The sequence below is a fragment of the Balaenoptera musculus genome, chromosome 15, assembly GCF_009873245.2.
Source record: "Balaenoptera musculus isolate JJ_BM4_2016_0621 chromosome 15, mBalMus1.pri.v3, whole genome shotgun sequence".
Classification (NCBI taxonomy): domain Eukaryota; kingdom Metazoa; phylum Chordata; class Mammalia; order Artiodactyla; family Balaenopteridae; genus Balaenoptera; species Balaenoptera musculus.
Genome location: NC_045799.1, coordinates 14,773,432 through 14,794,092, shown reverse-complemented (window position 1 = coordinate 14,794,092; position 20,661 = coordinate 14,773,432). Strand labels below are relative to the sequence as shown.

The 20,661-nt window shown below is 54.3% G+C and overlaps 2 protein-coding genes across 3 annotated transcripts; one reads left to right on the top strand and one right to left on the bottom strand.

The window, feature by feature from the left end:
* Nucleotides 1-11: 11 nt before the first annotated feature.
* On the top strand, nucleotides 12-6,969 carry CTSA (cathepsin A). 2 transcript variants are annotated; one of them, XM_036826947.1, is made up of 15 exons: nucleotides 12-143; nucleotides 359-543; nucleotides 1,098-1,209; nucleotides 1,475-1,525; nucleotides 1,616-1,702; nucleotides 1,932-2,087; nucleotides 2,425-2,516; nucleotides 2,887-2,971; nucleotides 3,545-3,636; nucleotides 3,718-3,796; nucleotides 3,884-4,023; nucleotides 5,112-5,187; nucleotides 5,890-5,979; nucleotides 6,154-6,258; nucleotides 6,514-6,969. In XM_036826947.1, exons 1-15 carry the CDS (start codon nucleotides 90-92, stop codon nucleotides 6,595-6,597), a joined length of 1,488 nt encoding a protein of 495 aa, XP_036682842.1. In that variant the 5' UTR covers nucleotides 12-89; the 3' UTR covers nucleotides 6,598-6,969. The 2 variants fall into 2 exon arrangements, with proteins under 2 accessions (XP_036682842.1, XP_036682843.1); XM_036826948.1 differs by lacking the exon at nucleotides 12-143 and adding an exon at nucleotides 225-244.
* LOC118881749 (phospholipid transfer protein) lies at nucleotides 6,886-17,046 on the bottom strand. Its single transcript, XM_036826946.1, has 16 exons — nucleotides 16,891-17,046; nucleotides 16,159-16,269; nucleotides 15,972-16,071; nucleotides 15,166-15,294; nucleotides 14,461-14,616; nucleotides 13,405-13,468; nucleotides 13,241-13,304; nucleotides 12,264-12,355; nucleotides 10,954-11,130; nucleotides 10,813-10,872; nucleotides 9,337-9,501; nucleotides 9,173-9,240; nucleotides 7,983-8,025; nucleotides 7,814-7,877; nucleotides 7,652-7,728; nucleotides 6,886-7,217 (listed from the first exon to the last, which is right to left on the bottom strand). Exons 2-16 carry the CDS (start codon nucleotides 16,256-16,258, stop codon nucleotides 7,086-7,088), a joined length of 1,491 nt encoding a protein of 496 aa, XP_036682841.1. The 5' UTR covers nucleotides 16,259-16,269; nucleotides 16,891-17,046; the 3' UTR covers nucleotides 6,886-7,085.
* Between the last annotated feature and the right edge of the window lie 3,615 nt (nucleotides 17,047-20,661).

The window sequence follows — 20,661 nt, the reverse complement described above, 5'->3', positions numbered from 1 at the left end:
CGTCTTCCGGGTGCTCAGGAACCGGGGGGCGGGATGGGCAGGAGGAAGACTGTCACGTGACGCTGGAGCACACGTGACTCGCAGTACACATGACTTCCAGTCGCGGGCCACCTCCGGGAGAGCAAGGACGCGAGGGAGCAGAGGTGAGGGGAATCCGGAGGCTGGAAGGGATCCCGGAGGCTGGAAGGGATCCAGGAGCCCCCGGGGCGGGGCGCGGCGCGGCGCGGCGGAGGAAGCTCAGCGGGTGGGAGCTGGGACTGGGCCGGGGCTTCCCTCGCCGATGAGCCGCCAGCTCTTCCCCAGGGGCGGCTGAGCAGCGAGCGAGCGAGTAAACAGCCGGCACCTCTTCCTGCTGCAGATGGTCCGAGCCGCGCTGTCGCCGCCATTCCTCCTGCCGCTGCTGCTGCTCTCCTGGGCGCCCCGAAGCGAGGCAGCCCCCGACCAGGACGAGATCCAGTACCTGCCAGGGCTGGCCAAGCAGCCGTCTTTCCGCCAGTACTCTGGCTACCTCAGAGGCTCCGGCTCCAAGCACCTCCACTACTGGTCTGCAGCCCTGCCTCCCAGGGCGGGGTTGGGAGGGACACTGCGATGCCCACCGGGGGAGATGATAGGGAGGGGGGTGTTCTTTTTTTTTAAATATAAATTTATTTTATTTATTTACTTATTTTGGCTGTGTTGGGTCTTCGTTGCTGCGTGCAGGCTTTCTCTAGTTGCGGCGAGCGGGGGCTACTCTTCGTTGCGGTGCACGGGCTTCTCATTGCGGTGGCTTCTGTCGTTGTGGAGCACAGGCTCTAGGCGCGCGGGCTTCAGTAGTTGTGGCACGCGGGCTCAGTAGTTGTGGCTCGCTGGCTCTAGAGCACAGGCTCTGTGGTTGTGCCTCACGGGCTTAGTTGCTCCGTGGCATGTGGGATCTTCCCGGACCAGGGATCGAACCCTTGTCCTCTGCATCGGCAGACGGATTCTCAACCACTGCGCCACCAGGGAAGCCTGGGTGGGGGTGGGGGTGGTTCTTAAGACCCTGAAGGAGCCTGGGAGCAGGGAGGGCTGTAAGGAGCCCTCCCCCAGCCTGCACCCATCCTAGCCTGACTCCCTCCCAGGTTTGTGGAGTCCCAGAAGGATCCCAAGAGCAGCCCTGTGGTGCTGTGGCTCAACGGAGGGCCGGGCTGTAGCTCCCTAGACGGCCTCCTCACCGAGCACGGCCCCTTCCTGGTGAGTGGAAAGCAGCTCAGTAACCCCTGGTAAGGGGCAGGGAGGGGACAGTTCCCAAAGGAAAAAAGTGGGGAAGAGGGAGAAAAGGACTTTGTGATCTTCTGAAAATGTGTCCCTTTCCTGAGCCTCAGTTTCTTCATCTGTACCATTGGCTTGACTATTAGTGCCTTTCAGGGATTTTGCCCGATTGTACAGTACTCAGCACGGTGGCCCTTTCCCTACCCCCAGCTGGCTCTCGGGACTTAGCCATCTCTTTCCTCCGCAGATCCAGCCAGACGGTGCCACTCTGGAGTACAACCCCTATTCCTGGAACCTGGTATCGCTGCCGCTGTGGGTCCTGTGGGGGTGTCTGGGCACTGGGATGGGGTGGGGAGCCTTCCTTAGCCCGTTTCCACTTCCCCTGTAGATTGCCAATGTGTTATACCTCGAGTCCCCAGCTGGGGTGGGCTTTTCCTACTCCGATGACAAGTCTTATGCAACCAATGACACCGAGGTGAGTCTGCTGCCTGCCCACGTGCCCCAGCCTTGCTGGGTGGCATGATGCGGGGAGAGAAAGAGCATGCCCTTGGAGTCCATCCGTGGCTCTGTTGCGTGCTAGGTGGTGTGGTTTGGACAAGTCACATCCTGTTGCACAAACAGGGTGCGTTGGTGTCATTATCTCTGAGATTCTTTCTAGCTCAAACCCCAGCACTTCCCGATTGCCTCCATCCTGCCATCCCCAGGTGGCCCAGAGCAATTTTGAAGCCCTTAAAGATTTCTTCGGCCTCTTCCCGGAATACAAGGACAACGAGCTTTTCCTGACGGGAGAGAGCTACGCCGGCGTCTACATCCCCACCCTGGCAGTGTTGGTCATGCAGGACCCCAGCATGAACCTTCAGGTGCAGGGAGGCTGCAGGAAGGAAGGGAGGCATCTTGGGGTCATAGCCCTGTGGTTAGCAAGGTCAAACAGGTCAGCGCCTCCACTGCAACCCAGCCTTCCTTCATAACATCCCTGCCACTAGCTGGCCTCTCCCCGGCCTGTGTGCCTTCCACAACAGGGGGCCTACTCATCAAGCTGCCAGCTCCATTCTTCACGTTGAGTGGCCTCCCCCACCCACCCACTCCCACAAACCAGCCTGGGTTTCAGTTTCCAGACTGCTGCAGGTCTGGGTGCGGGTCAAGGGAGGCTCTTCTTCCTCACTGTCCAGATGAGCTGACGCCCTGGGTGTTTCACAGGGGCTGGCTGTGGGCAATGGACTCTCCTGCTATGAGCAGAATGACAACTCCCTGGTCTATTTCGCCTACTACCATGGCCTTCTGGGAAACAGGTATGGGAGGGGACGGTTGGGCAATGTCTGGGGCGCGGCAGGTCATGGGACCTCAGGTCTGTCCTCCAGGCACATGATATCCTGGGTCCTACCCTGGTTGATGAGCAGAAGGTGGGGGCTGGGTTTATTAGAAAGGTTTTGGTGCTGAAAGGCCAAAGCACAGACATCAGAGTGTAAAGGGACGAAGGAGGGCTGCAGCATGGCCCAGGGCAGCCAGGTTTGGGAGCTACATACCACGCCCTGTGATAAATGTCCTTGTTCCCTGGGATTAGGTTCCTTGGGTCCAGGCCGTGATGGGAGGTTGAGAAGATGGGGTTTTCGCCTTCTCTGCCCACCATGGGCCTCAGCAAATCTCACTCATCTCCTACAGGCTCTGGTCTTCCCTCCAGACCCACTGCTGCTCTCAAAACAAGTGTAACTTCTACGACAACAAAGACCCAGAATGCGTGACCAATGTGAGGTTCTGCCCCTGCCCTCCGTCACCCTGACAGCCCCCATCCTGAGAAGGGGACCACATCCCCTTTGGGGACTCCCCCCCCCCCCATCCCCCTGTTGTTTCCTATCCTGCACCCTTCAGCAATTCGACGTTCTCTGGGACACATGAGTATGGATGTGTTTCCACACCACTTCCTGTGACTTCCCTGTGAGGGGAAAGGGCTTCTCACTCATCCATCATCTGCGATGTGCCAGGACTGTGCTCAACTATGGCAGTGTGGATTGTTCCATCTTCAAGAGTCTCCTTCAAGGGAGATGGTATTAGGCACATTTTCCAGATAAGGAAACTGAGGCCAAGCATGTTGAAGTCACTTGCCTGAAGTCACAGCGCTAGGAAGTAGAGGCATTAGGATTTGGACCCGGGACTAGCAGATTCCTTCCACTGAGCCTCAGTTTCCCTGCCTGTGAAGAAAGGGGGGGAAGGGTAGTGACCAAGCGAAGTAGGAGAGCAATAAATCTTGGGGCGCTGTTGGGGAGGTCATGGGGAGGCCAGGATTCGGTAAAGCATGGTGGCTTTTGGGGTGTCATTGCAGCTTCAGGAAGTGTCCCACATCGTGGGCAGCTCTGGCCTCAACGTCTACAACCTCTACGCTCCATGTGCTGGGGGGGTGCCCAGCCATCCAAGGTGGGCCCTGCCGTGTGTCCCTTGGGCCAACCCCAGTCCCATCTGGAGGCTGAGGCACTCATCCCCCGACCTCGCTTGCAGGTACGAGAAGGACACCGTCGTGATCCAGGATCTGGGCAACATCTTCACTCGCCTGCCACCCAAGCGGATGTGGCGTCAGGTGTGCAAGGGCCCACACTTACCTCCCAGCAGGGTGGGGAGGGACAGGGCAGGGAAGCGAAGATCCTGACCCTCTGTGCGCCCCCAGGCACTGCTGCATTATGCGGGAAAGGTGCGCCTGGACCCCCCCTGCACCAACACCACAGCCGCCTCCACCTACCTCAACTACCCTCTCGTGCGGAAGGCCCTCCACATCCCCAAGCAGCTGCCCCGCTGGGACGTGTGCAAGTGGGTTTCTGTGACCGCTCGTGGCCTGGGGGATGGCGGGCTGTTGGGACTCGTGGGCATCAGAAAGGTTCCCAGGGATCCTTTGGCTAGGGTTTCTCAATGGGGACACAGAGGGCGTTCGGGGTGTGACAGTGAATTGTACAATAGGATGTTCAAGGTCCCTGACCCTGAAGTTGATTGATATTCAGCCACCTCATTCTTTTTTTTTTTTTTTTTTTTTAGTTCCCAACCAGGGATTGAACCCGAGCCCTTGGCAGTGAAAACGCAGGAGTCCTAACCACTGGACCTCCAGGGAATCCCCCCAGCCACTTCATTCTTTTTTCTTTTTTTTTTGTAATCCTTGGCTGTGTCGGGTCTTCGTTGCGGTGCATGGGCTTCTCTCTAGTTGTAGCGCACGGGCTTCTCTCTAGTTGTGGCGCGTGGGCTCTGTAGTTTGCAGCAGGCAGGCTCTCTCGTTGAGGCGTGCGAGCTCAGTAGTTGTGGCACGGGCTTAGTTGCCCCGAGGCATGTGGGATCTTAGTTCCCCGACCAGGGATCCAACCCACGTCCCCTGCATTGGAAGGCGGATTCTTTACCACTGGACCACCAGGGAAGTCCCAGCCACTTCATTCTTAAGTAGCCACATTGGTTGTTAAAATATCAATTACTTAAATGGTATTTAGTAAAAAGACACTCCCATCCCCAGCCCCTCCCTGACTCCAGTACCACCTTAGCTGCCCACATCTCCTATGACTCCTACAAGTAAGAGGGTGACGCCTGGCACAGCAGGGGCCACTCAGGTCCATTCTGATTGGTCAGCACGAGCCCTTATGCACTAATGCCAGTTGCACCCCAGCCATTGTAACAAAGTGTCCCTGTATATTTCTAAATGGAGGAGAGTTGGGGACCTCTGAATTCCAGCCCTCCCCCGCCCCCGCCATCAAGATAAGTCCTAGAGAGGTTACATGCCCAAGGAGGGACTGAATCCCAGCTATCAGCCTCTTAGGCTGGAGCTTGGGAATAGCAGGGGGTAGGGGAGGGCGTCTGATCTATTGCCCCTTTTTCTCCCCCAACCTGGACCTGGTCTTCCTGCCCGCGTGCTCCTGCAGCTTCCTGGTGAATATCCAGTACCGCCGTCTCTACCAAACCATGTGTTCCCAGTACCTGAAGCTGCTGGCCGCACAGGTGAGTGGGGGCAGCACAGCTGGGTCCACCAGCAGCCTCAGGACCCTGGAGCAGTGTGGCGAGGCGGGGGCTCCTTCAGGGCGCCACTCAGGACAGGGGAAGCTGAAACTCCAAGAAGTGAAGTCACTTGCCCTAGGTCCTGTGGTCAGCAGGGTCAGGATTTGAACCTGGCTCTGTCCCCACCTTATGCTGCTCTGCTGGAGGGGGCAGAGAGGTCTGCATCAGCCAAGGAGCCGTTAGGGTGAGAAGAGCTAGTCAGATCGTGTTACAGAGAGGCAGACTGGGGTCTGAGGTGGGAGAGGGCCTGGTCCAAGGTCACCTAGGAGATACTGGCAGAGCCGGGGTAGGACCAGGTTCTGTACAGCACAGTGGTTCGAGCATGGGCTCTGGGGTCAGACTGCCTGAGTACAAGTCCCTTTACTAGCCTACTAGCCAGGTGACTCTGGGCAAGTTTCCCATATATCTTGAGACTTGATTTCCCCATCCATAAAATGGGGTTACTGATGGTATCTACTACCTTCATAGGGAAATCATTTAGCAGAGCACTGGGCAGGTAGGAAGTGGTCAGAAAACACAAGCGTTTCCTGGTTTATGCTATTTAGCTGGGCCTCTTGAATTCCCTGAGGGGTAGGGCTTGAACCGGGGAAGGGCTGGGGTTTGGGCTTATTCCAAACCCCCCATTTTTCCCCTGCCCTGCTTCAGAAATACCGGATCCTGCTGTACAACGGAGATGTGGACATGGCCTGCAATTTCATGGGAGATGAGTGGTTTGTGGATTCCCTCAACCAGAAGGTGAGGCCGGGGTCCCAGCCCCGGGGTTGGGCCGGTACAGGGGTAGTGCAGCGTGGCTCTGGCAGACAGAGGGGGCAAACCTGGAGGAGTTCCCGGTCCCTGAGGTCTTGCTGGTGGCTGTGAGCAGAGATGATGGGGCAGCTACAGGCTGCTAAGTCTTTCCTGGTGGGGCAGATGGAGGTACAGCGCCGGCCCTGGTTGGTGGACTACGGGGACAGCGGGGAGCAGATCGCTGGCTTCGTGAAGGAGTTCTCCCACATCGCCTTTCTTACCATCAAGGTAGGGCCTGGGCCTGGTGAGGACTAGGGGGGCTGGAGGGGAGGGGCCAGGACCCGCCTGTCCTTTCCTTCTGACCTCCTTTTATGCTGGGTTACCATCTGGCCCGTGGAAGGGCAAGTTTTCGGGGGGAAGATGGGAAAAACATGGATTGGGGGAGCAGGAAGGCCACTGGCTAGAGGGGTCCAGTAGGATGAAAGAAGCACCCCAGGGCAGGGGTTGTACAGGGAAGGAATCTCACAAAGCTTTGCCCTTCAGGGTGCCGGACACATGGTCCCCACTGACAAGCCCCAGGCTGCCCTCACCATGTTCTCCCGCTTCCTGAATAAGCAGCCATACTGATGACCACGGGCAGCAGCCCCCCACTGCCTGATCCAGCCCTTCCCAGCCTCTCCTGCCAGAAGGGGGGTCCTCCTTTATGCAAAATGCCCCTGTGGGGCAGATCCCTGCCTCCAGAACTGCCCCCACCCCCCTCCACAGCCCTGTGCATCCTAGACCTGGCCCCAGCGCCTCACATATACAGTCTGGGGGGAGTTTGCACTTTATAACTCACTGGGGTGAGGACTGGCCCCCTCCCTGCTTAAAGAATGCCCTCAATGTACTGATTGCATCCCAGGAACACAACAGAGCTCAGGACAGCCCACGGGGAGGGTGGACGGACTGTAATTGATGGATTGACTGTGATTATGGAATTAAATTGGGTACAGCTTAAAACCCCATCTTCTCTGTGGCACTGGGGGTTAGAGGACACTAGAGGCTGCGACGGGGTGAGGGAGGGGATGAGAGACGGTGGAGTCCTGAATGCAGCTGCCAGGGTCGGGGTTGAGGACTCAGACAGCTGCCATGGAGGGTGGCGGGGCACTGGGTGCTCGGGGGTCCCTGGTGTTGGCAGGCCGGTTCTTCTCAATCACCTCTCGCAGCCCTTTGGCAAAGTGGAGGTCAGCCCCGATGGTGAGGAAACCCTGTGCAGGGAGGCAGAGAAGGGAGTCTCTTCACTCCATTACCGAGAGCAGGGTTTAGAGACGGAGGCAAGAGTCCCTGGCCTCAATCTAGTGGGAGAGGTGGAGCAGCAGAGCGGTTCTTATAACTCCCTGTGAAGGGTGCTGAAACAGAGGCTGCAGGAGCACAGCCTGTGGAGGTCAAGGAGGGCTTCCTGGAGGAGATGAGCTCTTAGCTAAGACCCGAAAGATTAGTAGGCACCGGGGGTAGAATCAGGGAAGAGTGTTCCAAGGTGAGGACACAGCCAGTGCAAAGGGCTGGAGGAATCTGATGTTAAGATTAAAATGAGAAGAGGCAGTTGATAAGGGAGAAGCTAGGATCAGGTCACGGAGGGCACACAAGAGCTGTAGAGGGAGGGGAAGGCTCTGCCCTCCTTCCCCATCGCACCCCTACTCACCACGTGGTTTGTCACCACCTCGCGCACAAAGTCAATACCCTCAGGGAGTGGGATCTGCACCCCACGCCACGTCCGCTCTGTGGGTGGGAACAGCCAGCTCAGTCTGGGCCCACCTGGCTCCCCTGTCCTTTCCCCCTCCCTCCTCACTTCCCCCAACCCTACCATTGAGCATGGGCATCACCCCGATCTGCAGCATGGTCTTCAGAGGGGCCTGCAGTGGGATCAGCTGGGAGGGAGGAGGGAGGAAGTCAGGGCAGCCCGTAGAGGGTGGGCTCGCCTTCACTGCCCACCTCAACCCCAGCCCTGGCCCACCCCCCCATTCCCAGCTCACTGCCAGCGACTCTAATGCAGACTGGTTTGAGTAGATTCGGAACCTGTGGGAAAAAAAGAAGGGTCCAGTGGGCACAAGCCCTTGGAAGTTCCACCTTCTCCAGGCCACTCAGGCCTACCCACCCAAAGCCCCTGAGTTTCCGTCTTAGATGTTACACCTACAAACCTTTCCAGGGGGTTCTACCAATTTCCAGGTGTGTATCCTTCGGTGAGTCATTTCTCCCTCTTTGAGTCGCCTTTTCTCCAAGTCTGCTACTTTTTTTTTTCCAGTTTTTGTTTGTTTGTTTGTTTAATTTCAAGTCTGCTACTTTTTATTTGTGGAGTACCTCCTATAAGCTAGACTTCTGCTGATGGCTTTACACGTGTTGTTTACGTTTATTTAGCAAAACTTTCAGTGCTTACTCCCTGCCAGATACTATGCATGTTAAAAAGTTAAATATTATTAAACTATTTTAAAATGCCACCTCATAACAACCCTAAGAAATTGGCACTATTACAATTTGCACTTTATAGAGGAGGCAGATGAGGCCCAGAGAGATTAAGTAATTTGCATAAGGTCACATAGCTGGCAAACTGCAGAACCTGCCTGCAGAATCTAGACTCTTAACCTCTACCCTGCATTATCTCATTTAACTCCCCAGAACAACGCTGTCCAATAGAACTTTCTGTAAAATGTTCTCTATCTGCACTCTCCACACAGTAACCATTAGCTACATGTGATTATAGAAATGAGCAACTGAGGAACTATTTAATTGTAATTAAATGTAAATAGCCACATGTGGCTAGTGTCTGCCACATTGGACGGCACGTCCTTGGAAAGTAGGTGCTACTATTTTCTATATTTAATGCATGAAGAAAATGAAGCTCAGAAAGATAAAGTGACTTGTTTTAAGATCACAAAGCTAAGATGTGCAAAATCCAGGTTCTCATGCACTTCGCCGTGTGACTGTAGGTGTGTCATTTAACCTTGCTGGGCCAGCTTCGTCATCTCTCATAATACCTGCTCTGGCTGCCTCTGGGTGGTGAGAATGCAGAGAAACTACACTAAAATGAAACACTTTTTATGCGTTAACAAGACCCCGGCTCTCCAGTGGCCTATAGGTATGACTGGATTTTAGCTCCCCAGTATTTTTGGGCAGGTGTTATTATCCGGAAGACACTGAGGCTCAGAGAGGTTACAGGCTCGCCCACCTGCGCAGGTCCAGCTGTGTGCGCAGCACCTTCCCCCGGAGTGCCATCTTGGCGCTGAGACGGACATCCTGTGTAGGAAGGTAGGGAGGGTGGTGTTATGGCCCCAAAGGGTGTCCGCAGTCCTCCTCCCCGACCCCTCGCAGCCCCGACCCTGGTGTCCGTACCATGGTCATGCTGGACAGCTTGACCTCGGGCTGGTCGGGTGGGACCAGGGCGATGGTGACACTGGCAGTGACAGAGATGGTGGTGCCCGAGGGCTTGATGGTGCAGCGTGGTGGCGCCGTGACCCGCAGCTCCAGCTTCAGCGGAGAGTCGATCTCTGCCGGGCTCTGGGGACAGAGCAGGGAGGACAGGTCAAGTTCCAGACGGGTCAAGTCCTCCTCCCTGGTGAGTCCACGGGGAGGAGGGGGTGGCTCTACCATCTGGGAGCCCAGAGACACAAATGGGAAGACTGGTCTGGCTTCTGGAACCCTCCAGAACTGTGTCCAGCCTCTGCCTTTGCTCAGACAAGGGAATGTCTCATTCTAGGAATGCCTCCTTCCTTCTCTTTCTGCTTTCCTGAGTTCTCAGGATTCAGGACCCATCTCCAATCCAGACTCCTCCGGGACAGTCTCTTTGCGTTAAATATCCCGGGGAATTCCCTGCTAGTCCAGTGGTTAGGACTCGGCGCTTTCACTGCCATGGCCCCAGGTTCAATCCCTGGTTGGGGAACTAGGATCCTGCAAGCCACGCAGCATGGCCAAAAAAAAAAAAAAGAAATCTCAAGCTCCCTGCCATACCTCTTTTCTTGAAACTGCTGAGCTATTTCTTCTACAGGTAGTGTAGTGACCAAGTGCTTACTTTTCACCAAACACTTCACATGTGTTAGCTCATTTAAACCTCACAATAACTGTGTGAAGCGGGTATTAAATTACACCCATTTTTGAGATGGGGAAATTGAGGCACAGAGGTTAAGCAACTTGTCCAAGTTGTTATTTAGTTGCAGAACTGGGACTCAGACCCAGGCAGTCTGGCAACAGAGTCCATGCTCTTAACAACACTTGGCCACGATCATGATGATGACAAGGATAGCATTCATAGCAGCTGGTGTTAACTGAGCACTTCCTCTGTTGTTGTAATTGCTCCAAATGTATTAATGCATTTAATCCTCATGACAACTCTGGGAGGTTGCATAGTATAGAGGAGAGAGGCAAGGTGACTTGGAATCACACAGATTCCTATCTGGGTTCAAATCTCAGCTCCATCATTTACAAGGTAGAACCAAGGACAGGTCCTTTAATGATCACTGAACTATTTCTTTAAAAATTTTAACTCCCCATTAAACAAGGGAAGATAAGCAAAAAGGATAATACATCAGTCGCTGTGAAAGCCCCTACACTGGCCGAGCTTGGGTTCTCAGCCCACCCTCCTCATGGCTTTGTGAAGGAGACGGAGCGGGAGCAGCAAGCCCCCTTCACAGACCTGGAAACAGGCTTGGCCAGGTGAGGGGATGTGGCCACAGGCAGGAGGCCAGGCCTTCTGTCTACTCCACAGCTGCCACTGGGGGGCTCTACTTGCCTCACCGGTCCCATCACGGGTGTGCGGATGGCGTGCCCACCCCCCACCCCCCGGCCAGGTTCCTACCTCCCGCTGACACTCACCAGCAGGACGATGTTCCCAAAGTAGGTGGCCCTCAGCAGCATGTCCAGATCATGGGGCACCTGGACCGGGGAATTGGGGATAAGGCAGAAGCTCCATCACAGGCCCCCTCTTGCCCATCCCACAAACAGACGCTGGCATACCTTGGCCCCCACCAGCGACAGCTTCAGGGCCCCTGCCCGGAAGTAGCTCTCCATGGCAGAGTCGAAGAAGAACTCAGAGAAGGCCACGTATACCATCCGCTCTTCCTCGGGCAGCTGGGGCTCCACCGCCTGATTGCGCAGGCTCCAGTTGCCGTCGGCCAGGGGAAAGAAGGCCCCCTGGGGTTGGAGGATCAGGGTCAGGGCCAAGGCAGACTAGCCCAGCACCCAGATGTCTCCAGGCTCTGTGGGGATGGTGGGGGGGGTGGACCCGGTTGCTGTCCTTGGGGGACTCAACAGGTACTTTTCTCAAAAAGCATGGAAAGGAAGGTAAGCAGGAGTGCTTCAAGGGAGCAATCCCATCAGACTGGAGAAGGGAGGCTCAGCAAAGGGTTCAAGGAGGAGGTAGCACTCGAGTGGGCCTTGAGACTAGATGGTAGTAATGATGGCAGCTGCTGCTTACACATACACAGTAATTCTTCTGTGCCCCTTACCTAGACCAACTCCTTTAATCCACATAACATCCCATGAGATTATCTTTTCTTTTTTTTTTCTTAATTGTTTGGCCTTGCCATGCGGCATGTGGGATCTTAATACCCTGACCAGGGATCGAACCTGTGCCCCCTGCAGTGGAAGCATGGAGTCTTAACCACTGGACCGCCAGGGAAGTCCCGAGAATATCTTTGCTTACTGTATTATTTCCATTTACGTATTAGGAAACAGGCACAGAAAGGTTAAGCCACTGGCTTAAGATCACACAGCTAGTAAGTGGCAGAGCTGGGAGCTGGCCTTCAGGCATTCTAGCTCCAGAGTCTGTGCTCTGAAACTCTACTACACTCCACTGGGAGGAGCAATGGTAATGGCCACATACTAGTTGGGTGGCCTTGGACAGGTGCCATCGCCTCCCTGAGCAAGTCTCCACATCCCTAAAATGAGTATAACGTCACTACCTGATTTACAGGGTTGTGAGAGGATGAAATGAGATTGTGTGCGTTAGAACTGAATGTTCAGTTCCTTCAGGGAAGATGGGGGAAGACAGGGCATGAGCAAAGGCCCTGAGGTAGGAAGCGAAGGGCATTTTTTGGAACTAGTAGCTGCAGAGGAACAGGATGAAGTTAGAAAGTTGGGGCCAGACAAGATGAACAAGGCTGAGTGCCAGACCCAGGAGCTGAACCTGATTCTGTAGCCAGTGGGAAGCCACTGCATCCCCAGCAATGGAGGGGCCGCGTCATAGCTGTGCTTTAGGGAACTAAAACCAGCAACGTAGGGCAGAAGGAGGGGGTCTGGTTACACACACCAGCCGGACAGCTCACCCGGAATTCCATGTCCAGACTGCTGGCGGAGGCCACGGGATCCTTCAGGAGGGAGTAGTCAATGCCAACGAGCTCGTCCACAGCGCTGCGCACTGCGGGGAGGGGCTTGAGTCACGAAAAGCTGTGTGATGCTGGGCAGGGTGCTTAAGCTCTCTGGGCCTCAGTTGCTCATTCATAGAATGGTGATTATAATACTTCCCTCATAGGGTTGTTATGAGGATCAAATTAGTTTTACGTGGAAGGCATTTAGTGCCTGGTGTGCAGGAAGTGCTCAACAATGTTAGGTATTATTATTATTGTGGGGATTTTGTGGTTGTTTTGTTTTTTGGGTTTTTTTTTTTGGCCACACTGGGCGATTTTCGGGATCTTAGTTCCCCGACCGGGGATTAAACTCGGGGCCACAGCAGTGAAAGCTGAGTCCTAACCACTCGACCGCCAGGGAACTCCCTATTATTATTGTTGTTGTTGTTGTTGTTATTACTACTACTACTACTATCAGTACATAGGTTTCATCAAGTCACTAAACAAGATGGCAAGGGATTCCCTTCTCTCACTGGTTTCCCCTGCCTTCTCCTTCCTGTCCCGTGCCCCTTGTATGTGGCATGATGATCTCATAGCTTAGGAAAAGAGAATTCACGTTAATTGAGCTCCTATTAAGTGCCCGGTGATGAACACAAATGAGGCCCCAACAGCAAGCACATATTAAGGATCTTGACAGCCATGCCTTCAGTCAACCCTCAGCAACCCAGGGGAGTGGTCCTCAGCCAGGCAAGGAAACCAAGTGAGAAAAGTGAGTACTTACCCTGGGTCACGCAGGAAGGCAGAGGCCACATCTGAACCCAGGCCTATTCCATCACAGGGCTTGGAAGGGGCCTACTCAGGTGCTACCTGATAGCTGCGCACCCAGCCTCCTCCCCACCCCCACTCCAGCTCCAAGGCCGGGCCCAGAGCTCTCGGTCCCACCCGCACCAACTCACCAGGCACGGTGTCCAGCAGGGAGTTGAGAAGCACGGTCCCTGCATGGTAGAGCACGGGGCAGATCTGGGAGGTGGGGGCCAGAGTCAAGGTCTTCGAAAGAGAGGGCACGCCCACCCCCACTGTCCCCCAACACCGCCTGCCCCCCACTCGCCACTGCCCACACCTGCTGGTTGAGGAGGAAGCGCATCCCCGAGGTGATGAACATGGAGAGGAATTCATACACCTTCCTGTGAGGAGAGGAGAGGCCAGGTGAATCCAGACCCTGCCCCACCCCCAACCCAGGTCTGGGAGAAATCACAGCGACCAGAGATGGTGGGGGGTGGGGGGAATACCCCTACTTTGACTTAAGTTACCACCTCTTTGATGGAGGTTTTCCATGACTTGGGCTCAAATCCCCTTCTCCAGGCTGATTCTCAAGACCTCCTCTCCCACCCTGTCCCCCACCAGCCAAATGAAGCTACCCAGAGTTTCTGAAATCTCCTCTGAGCATCCTCAGCTCCGTATGCTTACTCATGTCCTCCCTTACACCCTCAATGCTCCTGTCCTGTATTTCCCCGTCTGGGTGCAGATGCTTCCTCTTCCAGGCAGTCCTCCCGGATTACCCTCCTCTGAACCCCCCGCCCCCTTCCTCAGAGTACTTTCTTGGTCCCTCTCTCAAGGCCCCAATGACAAATGTTTTGTCCCTCCAGTCAGGCTCTGTGCTCCTTTCTAAATCCTCAGGGCCTGGCATACACTTTGTTGAATAAATAAAAAATTGACCAACACCAGATAATAAATCCACCATTTTCTCTCCCCCACCCTCTTCCAGAACCAGCACAAACTCCCCTTCTCAGCCCCAAACCTGGAACTACGTTATTATTTTTGTTATTAGTAGTAAGAGCTACCAATTACTGAGAACCAAGTACACGCCCACTGTGTACACTGGTCCTCACAATGGTTCTTATCTAAGTGGCTAGCCCGTACTATATGTCAGGTACTGTTCTAAATATTTTTGTATAGATTAAGATAAACAGTCCTCACAGCTCATAAAATAGGTCCTATTACCATCCCCATCTTACAGAGCTTCAGCGACTTGCCCAAGGTCATACAGCCAGGAAGTGGTGGCGCTGAGATTTGGACCCAGTTAGTCTGACTCCCAAGCCTGCACATTGTGCGTTGCACTAGGCAGATGGGCTGTGGGTCTCAAATGGCGTGCACTGGGGTTGGGGACGGGGCTTACTTGAAGGTTCCCCCAAAGGCTGCATGCATTCTGGAGACAGAGGCCTGGCAGGAGACGTTGGACACTTTGATCCGGCCAGTGGGATCCCGGGAGAGCTGCAGAGCGGTGTGGATGGACACACCCTCGGCGGAGGCGTTGATATATCCCCCATCGTAGCTGCGGTGGGGGCGGGGGTGGGGGGTTAATGTTCACTCCGGCTTAGAGCTTAACCAAGTCTTCACTGCCCTCCTCCTCGCCCCCCTACATCATGACTGCTCTTAATAAGACTTTACTTACTTCTGCACAGTATACCAGACGTTCTATGAATTGGGTAAGATTGTCCCTATTGTACAGATGAGCAAACTGAGGCTCAGAAAGGCTAAGGGGGACTTCCCTGGTGGCGCAGTGATCAAGAATCCGCCTGCCAATGCAGGGGACACGGGTTTGATCCCTGGTCTGGGAAGGTCCCGCATGCCGCGGAGCAGCTAAGCCCGTGCGCCACAACTACTGAGCCTGCGCTCTGGAGCCCGTGCTCCGCAACAAGAGAAGCCCGCGCACCGCAACAAAGAGTCACCCCCGCTCGCCGCAACTAGAGAAAGCCCGCAAGCAGCAACGAAGACCCAACGCAGCCAGAAAAAAAAAAAAAAAAAAGGCTAAGGGATTGTCCACAGCACCCCCAGTCCTCCTGATCCGCTCTCCACTGCCCTGAGGGTGCCACGTCCTCACAAGAACCAGTAGAGGAGCTGTCTCCGGAAGCGCAGCCCCAAGGAGCCATTGTTGATCTGTAGCATCAGCTCCTGCTCTGGCTGGAAATGGAGCTCAGAGGATGTCAGCTGCAGCTCCATGACCTTCACCCTGTGGGAGGAGACCTCAGGGTCAGATTCAGGACCAAGAAAAGGGGACCCCACCCAACCACAGCAAATTCATTCCCTCCTCTTCCGGTCCAGGCCTGGGGAAGATGCGGTGGGTAGAATGAATTCTTCCATTGCCCCTCACGTACCCAACCTGTGCTTGGGTGGCGAAAACTTGGACTTGGGTGGCTCAGAGACTTAACTTCTCATGACCTAGGTGTTAAAAGTGAGCTTCACCCCCTCTCTTAGAAGTCTTGTTGCACTTCCTTCCCTCCCCCACCCTGGGATTGCTAGACCCTATCCCCAATATCCTAAACCACAGGCCTTTATCTCCGGTTCCTCTTACCTCTCCCATTAGCTCCACCCGGGTGCCCTACATCCCACTCTCATCCACTGGCAATTTTCTTGACTCCGCCTCTCTGGAGCTCTTTGGCCAGCCTCAATTCCACAGGTTAGGCTTCACTTTTCTTGGTCCCTACTACATTTTAGGCCACGCCCACCTGCTTGGTCCCGCCTCTGTAGGCAGGCTAGGCCTTTATCTTTTCGGGCCTCATTCAGTGTCTTAAGTCCAGCCTCCTCGATTTGGCCACGCCCACGTTACACTCAGCACTCCTGTCTTCGAGACTCCGTAGGTATTTCCTCGCCCCCTACCAAGACCCCGTCCCCTCGGCCCCCACTTACTCAGAGATATTGTAGTAGAAGTGGCCCTCTCGGCCCCGCAGGTCCGGAATGGTGATGGTCTCCAGCTCTTGCTCCAGAAAGCGCAAACCCTCCTGCTTCACTGAAGCAGCAGTGAGACCCTTAGCTCCTGCACCCGCTGCCGGTGCTACTCCACCCACAGCCGCCCCGGCCCGCCCCCACGTCTTACCTAGCTCAAGCGCCGTGGAGGTGATGCGGATCTTGCAGCCGGGGAGCTCGGCCTGAGCGCCTGCCAGCAGCGCTAGAAACAGGGCCCCGAAGAGGGCCATGGCGAGCGGGCCTGGGGGTGGGGTGGGATCGCGGGAGTCATCCGGGCCTCTAAAACCCACTCCTCGGATGGCCAACCAAAAGAGGGGGCTGGCCGGGATCGTTAAGCTTGAGATAGCTCTTCGGGGAACTTGGAACCAATAATATTGCCTCCATTTGACAGACGCGGAAACTGAGGCTCATGCGACGTGCGCTCTGGCTCCCAGAGGATTTGGGGCACGGGGGAGAGGAAGGGGACCTCCTCGGCTCGCTTTTGCAACCACCGCATGACGAGTGTGGACCTCCCGGGGACCAAGCTCCCCCCACCCCACCCCACAACAACCTCCCTCTTCCTCTGCGGCGGGCGGGCGCGGCTTGCACGTTACCATGGGAACGGCTGCACGCGCATTCCTGGGGGGTGGCTTGCGGTCTCCTAGGCCCCGAGCCGGAGGAGCAAAGGGAGAAAGCTGCCGGCCCGACCTCCGGCTCCCGGGTCTCCCGGCTCCTCCAGGTCCTAAATACCTGTCGGCGGGCTTCTGCCTGGTGCCCTCCATTTCAGCGCCCTCCTTCAGGGGAGCTCTTCCCCACCCCGGGTTCAGTAGACCACGCGGCCGGGCGAGGGTCTGGGGGTGGATGGGGACTAGCCCCAACTCACTAAAAGGTGGAGCTGGTGGTCGGCGCGGTCACGTGGGGCGGCGGGCAAAGCAGGGGATCCAGGCGGCGGGGTCTGGCGGGCAGCGCTGTTCCAGCCGCCTTTATAAAGACGGGCCTCCTCGACCCCCCTCCTCTCTCCCACTCTCCCCTCCTCCCTCGGGGGTTGGGAGGGAATGGGGCGGGACGCTGGCAGCCGGGAGGGTGGAGAGGGCTGTACGGAGCCCCGTGACAAGCCTGGCCGTTGTCAAGACAAGTGGGGGACCCAAGCCCGGCAGGAGAGAGGGAAGTGCAGAAGTCGGCCCGCCCAACCCCAGTAATCCCTGCTTTGCTGGGACCTTGGTTCAAATTCCGGTTACCCATCTCCTCTTGCATGATCCTGGACAAGACACTTCACTTGGGTTCCTCCTCAGTTTCCTCATCCAGCAAAATGTGTGTGACAATAGGAACTACCTCTTAGGCCCAGGGCAAGCCACAGAGTCAATGCCCAAGGCACGTTTTTTTCCTTCCCTTCCACCCAGAATCATCTCAGTACCTCTCCTTGCCAGGTTTCACTATGGGAAGCCCCACGGCCACCCCACTCCCACTGTCTCTGTGTCACTGCCTGCGGACCTTAAGGGCCCAGGGACCTCTCCCACTGGGGTTCATCCAAATACTGCCAGCCCAGGAAGACAGCACACAAACTGCTGGAATCACCTGGAGGGAGGTTTGGCATTTCCCCAGGGACTGTGGATATTTGGTGAGACTTTGGTAGGTTCTCTGCACGTGTACTGCCTATCGGTGTTCCCAGCTCCTAGGACGGACACAGAGTGGGTGCTTGCTAACATTTTGTTATCAAATGCATGAAAGCGGAAAGGAGAAACGATGATTAATGTCTGTTGAACATGTATTTAGCACAAAGCACGAATCCAGGCATGATGACCAACTCCTCCTAATTTGCCCAGAACTTTCCCAGATTTTGAAACAGAAAGTCTCCCTTCCAGGGAGCCCCCTCAGTCCCAGGGAAACCAGGATGGTTGGTCACCCGAGATCCAGATTAACTTGTTTAATCTTCTTTTATTTATTTTTTTGTTTGTTTGTATTTATTTTTGGCTGTGTTGGGTCCTTTGTTGCTGCGCGCGGGCTTTCTTTAGTTGCGGCGAGCGGGGGCTACTCTTTGTTGCAGTGCGCGGACTTCTCATTGAAATGGCTTCTCTTGTGGCAGAGCATGGGCTCTAGGTGCGCGGGCTTCAGTAGTTGTGGCATGCGGGCTCAGTAGTTGTGGCGCATGGGCTTAGTTGTTCTGCAGCGCGTGGGATCTTCCCGGGCCAGGGCTCGAACCCGTGTTCCCTGCACTGGCAGGCGGATTCCTAACCACTGCGCCACCAGGGAAGCCCTGTTTAATCTTCTTAACAACCTGTGAGGTTGGCATTATTATGAACCCTCTTTAGCAGGAAACTAGAGGTAAAGACAATCCTTGGCTACTACTGGGGAGCCCAGAGACTGTTCATGGCAGGGTGGGAGGTCGGAAGTGAGTGTTTACAGCCCAGTAGTTAAGTGCTTCGACTGTGTTCGAAGGGTTCAAATCCTAGGCTGTCAATCTTGGATGTATGACCTTGGACCCCTTACTTTAGCAGCTGTAAGCCTCAATTTCCACATCCTAAAATGGATACAATTAGATTATTGCAAGAATAAATTAAACAGGCATAGTGCATGTGCCGGGCATGATAACGGCACACCATTAACGCCATTAACCAATAAATGCTAGCTAGCTATTGTGATTAGGGGAAGAGATCACAAGCAAACAAGGCAGAAAGGGTGTAGGAGGGGAACAGAGAAAGTGCTAAGGATATCCAGAAGAGGAAGTGCCTATACGCCTTTGAACTCTAGTAACCCTCACTCTTCCCGGAGTCTGGCTGAAGCAGAAAACCTGGTGAATGTTAGTTTTTCTTTCCTCTCGTTTTCTTAACTGGAATGCAAGCTGTCTTTGTATCATTGTTATCTCTTACAGGGTCTTGGCCCCTGTAATTCGCTGTCCCCAGAGCAGCCGCAGTGAACTTTAAATGTAGCAGTGTGACACTGGGCCAGTGGTTTAACCTCCCTGGGCCTTTGTTTCGTCATCTATAAAATGAGGACAATCAAAGTACCTCCTTCTTAGGGTTGCTTGTGAGGATTAAATGAGTTAATGCATGTAAAGGGCTTAGTAAGCACCTGGCATTTATTAAGGGCTCAAAAAGTCACTACAGTTATTAGCATCATCAGCCATCATTCAGTGGCTTTCCACCACACTTGAAATAAACTGCCTCCATGCCCTGATTTCTAGACACATGAAAGGACCTTTCCCTGTCTCCTTTCCCACCACTCTCATCTTTTTCCTTCTGCTCCAGCCACACTGACTTTTTGGTTCCTTGAACATGCAAGTGAAGTTCTTTGCTCAGGTCCTTTGTAGTTGCTGTTCCCTCTGCCTAGAATGCTTTTCCCTCTGATCTTCTCATGGCTTGGCTCCTTGTCATTTTGGTCTCGGCTTAAATGGCCCTTCTTCAGAGAGGCCTTCCCTGCCTACCTAGGAGTTAACTCTCAATCACATCAGCCTGGTTTATTTTCTTTATAGATCTTATTCCTATTTAATATTGGTTTATTGTCTGTCTCCGTGAGAGCTGGGATCTTGTTCACCACTTATTTCAGTGCTAAGACGGTGCCTGGTACAGATTAGGTACTGACTATATATTTGCTGAGTAACTGAACTGGTTTTGGAGCCCTTGAGTATCCCCAGGGAGCAGGCGATACCTACACCACCCTGGGATTCTTTACCAACTCCCACCTCTGTGAGTCTCAGTCAGACTGACTTTAAACATAGCCTTGACCTGGGCTGGCAGACGAGAAGGTACAGTCTCTGACCTTGATTTCAGGGACTTGCCTACTCAGCCTGCCCCTCTCTGTCACACGGATTTCCCCTCTCTCCCACAACTTGTGCCCCCGACCTCACACTTCAGAGTGACGCTGTCAGACGTGCAGCCCCACGCGGAGTTTTGGCAGCCTTCCCTGAGTCCTCACCGCTTGGCCTGAAAGATGGAGCGATCAGAATCCCCAAATCCCTTTCCGCTTTCACTCCTGGATATGAGAAGATAAGAGAAGCCTTCTCAGCACTCAAAGCGACAGGAAAGAAATGATTTTCTAGCCTTTATTTTGCACCTAGCACAGTGATAGTGCAAAAAACCAGAATAGGAAAGCTGTTAAGTACTTTGGACCCAGGCAGACCTGGTTCAAATCCTGCTTCTGCCATTTTCTAAAGCAGAGGTCAGCAAGCTTTTCCTGTAAAGGGCGAGATAGTACATATTTTAGGCTTTGCAGGCCCTTTAATCTCTGTCACAGCTCCACTCCACTATTGTAGCATGAAAGAAGCCATAAACAATGCTATAAGGAAGAGTATAGTTTGCCTATCCCTGTTCTAGAATAAATTAAAAAGTAAGTCTCTTTATGAGCCTCAGTTTCCACATCCGTAATGGGATGATCTAATACCTGCCTCCCTCCCTGGGTGGCAGTGAGATTTTAACGTCATAAAGTATAAAGTGTGAATCTAGTACTTGGCACACCAAAGGGCTCAATAAATGTCTCTGGTAAGGTTATTGGTATCAAGCAGTTGTTTAACAAACAAAAAGTGCTTTGCAAATAGGAACTCACTGAAACCTCAAAACATCCTGCAAAATAGGTATATCATCATCCCCACTTTACAGATGTGGAAACTGAAGTCCAGAGAGGTGAAGTAATCAGCTCAAGTCAGTCTGGCTCCAGAGCC

Excerpts from the sequence above, each read along its gene's own strand:
- CTSA (XM_036826947.1), top strand. The coding sequence starts at position 90 with ATGACTTCCAGTCGCGGGCCACCTCCGGGAGAGCAAGGACGCGAGGGA. Across the intron at positions 4,024-5,111 it reads CCCCGCTGGGACGTGTGCAA|CTTCCTGGTGAATATCCAGT; the intron begins GTGGGTTTCTGT and ends GTGCTCCTGCAG. Across the intron at positions 5,188-5,889 it reads TGAAGCTGCTGGCCGCACAG|AAATACCGGATCCTGCTGTA; the intron begins GTGAGTGGGGGC and ends GCCCTGCTTCAG.
- LOC118881749 (XM_036826946.1), bottom strand. The coding sequence starts at position 16,258 with ATGGCCCTCTTCGGGGCCCTGTTTCTAGCGCTGCTGGCAGGCGCTCAG. Across the intron at positions 13,469-14,460 it reads GCCTTTGGGGGAACCTTCAA|GAAGGTGTATGAATTCCTCT; the intron begins GTAAGCCCCGTC and ends CTCTCCTCACAG. Across the intron at positions 10,873-10,953 it reads TGTCGCTGGTGGGGGCCAAG|GTGCCCCATGATCTGGACAT; the intron begins GTATGCCAGCGT and ends TCCCCGGTCCAG.